This window comes from Bison bison, unplaced genomic scaffold, assembly GCF_000754665.1.
Source record: "Bison bison bison isolate TAMUID 2011002044 unplaced genomic scaffold, Bison_UMD1.0 scf7180017864136, whole genome shotgun sequence".
In the NCBI taxonomy this organism is placed as follows: Eukaryota; Metazoa; Chordata; class Mammalia; order Artiodactyla; family Bovidae; genus Bison; species Bison bison.
The window spans coordinates 4,402,608-4,404,614 of NW_011494708.1; the positions used below are offsets into that span (position 1 = coordinate 4,402,608).

General features: G+C 49.8%; 1 protein-coding gene across 1 annotated transcript in view; it reads left to right on the plus strand.

The window, feature by feature from the left end:
- Positions 1-1,687: 1,687 nt before the first annotated feature.
- STIM2 (stromal interaction molecule 2) overlaps positions 1,688-2,007 on the plus strand; it is a 182,981-nt gene continuing 182,661 nt past the window's right edge. Inside the window, exon 1 of the mRNA XM_010839941.1 lies at positions 1,688-1,996. Coding sequence (XP_010838243.1) covers positions 1,688-1,996 — 309 coding nt within the window. The remainder of the gene's footprint in view (positions 1,997-2,007) is intronic.

Below are 2,007 nucleotides of genomic sequence, written 5' to 3' on the forward strand. Positions count from 1 at the left end.
AGGAGATGGAGGGTTTCTTGCTGAACTCTGACCTGCCTTAGAGAGGTCTCTTTAACGCTTGCAGGTTTTCTAACTCCGTAACTCTTTTGTGGCTCCAGTAAGAGGAATAAATAATCATAACTCCCAATCTAGTATCATCTCAGTGCCAACATCTATTTTTAAAGACAGGAAGAAGCCCATATCATCTTTGTTTAAAGAAGCTTGGAACCAGTGATTTGTTAATTTGTTCGTGGTTTCATACTGCTGTTATTGCTCTAACAGCTTGCTCTGCCCAATTTAACAACTGATTACTACCTTGTCTTAACCTCTCATTGTTTAATGGGTATAAATTTTATCTCCCAAGCAAGACTGTAAGATTCCCCAGGCAGGAACGGTGTTTTCTATCTTATATCTGAATACTGACTTTGACTTTGCCTTTCGTTCCCACTACTGAGCATACGCGAGGCACTCAGTTAATAATGAATGAAACGTTGCCTTCTGAAGAGCAGGAAACAAGCCTGTTATGTCTTTATATTTTGCTGGCCCTCTAGCAGAACTATCTCCTTTTGGAGGACATTCAGCAAGTATGTGACTTGACTGCTGTGCTTTTCAGCAGAGGAAATATAATCTCCCTGTTGCCCTATAAAGAATTGGCACCTAAACACCATGTTCCCAAGAAGTCTGTCAAGAAATCATTGTTGATAAATTGATTAGCCTCAGAGAAATTCTTAATTCCTTTCTGAAGTGTGCATCTGCTCTTCCACAGTGAAATTCATGGTCAGGCTGCCCAAGAAATTCTTTGGGAGACTGTGTAATTTGAGTATCTTCTTGATTGAGAAAATAAATAAACCAATAAAAACCCCAACCCAACAACGGAAACCCAATACCAAACAAGACCTTTGTGCTTAAGAACCTCATCTGCAAATACAAACACGTTCGTGCCGCGTGGGGTGGGGAAGGGTGCTGGGGGGGGGCGGGGAGAGTGGGGCGGGGATGCGGGGGAGAGAGTTGGGGGAGCTGGGAGGGAGAGAGTAGGGGGTCGGCGCGGGGAGAGAGAGAGTGCATGTGTGTGTGTGTCTCGTGCTTCATTTGAGGTAGCAGAAGCCAAGAAAAATCTGAAACACCGTTTTTCTGTTAGCCTATTCAACTGACAGCAAAGACTCCATGGGGTGGGGTGCGGTTAGGGAGGCGATGAGTTCAGGTAATGTTTGAGCACAGGAGAGTCAGAGGCTAGACCAAATCCTTTTCAATATTTACATCCAGTAGCGCTAAATCTGGCCCTTTCTCCCATTTATTAGCTGTGGAAATTGGGAACATTTCTGAGCCTTAGTTTCCTCTTTTGTAAAATGGGCATGAAAACGATACCACCATTTAAATTTTGTCCTCACAATGTGTAAATTTGTAAAGCGCTCAGGATAGTCCCTGGCACACTAGTACTTAGCAAGAGCTTTAAGTAAGTAAAAGGCGATGACCTCGACTTCCACACTGCTAGCCTCCTGTAAACCCCACCTGTACCAAAATACTGGAGACGCCGCAGTTTCGGATTACAAGGTTTTCTGACCCACGCAATTATTTGTCTGCTGTCTGCTCGGCTAAAACTCGCTCAAACGATTTGGGATGTTGGTACTCTCCTCCTCGCCTCCATGGCTCCCGCTCCCAGTTCCTTGCCATCTCTATCGCGGTGGGGGCGTGAACGGGGGAGGAGGACATGCGGGTCTTCCTCCCCACCCCCAATCTTCGCGGCTCTGCGAAAGCCTTGGAAACCACTCCGCGGCCCTCTTCCTCCCTGGAACGCCCCAGGGGCGGGGCTCGGGGGCCGCGCAGGCCCAGTGCAGCCGCTCCGCGCCTGCGCAGCAGAGCAGCTGAAGGAGGCGGGGGATTGGTATCCGAGCGAATGTGTGAGGGGAGGAGGCGTCCGGGCCGAGCGTGGTACTACGACGGGCGCGGGCCGGAGGGGGCGGGGGGATGCGCCGCGGCGGTGGCGGCGGCGGCGGCGGCGGCGCGGGCGCCGGGACTGGTGTTTGGAGG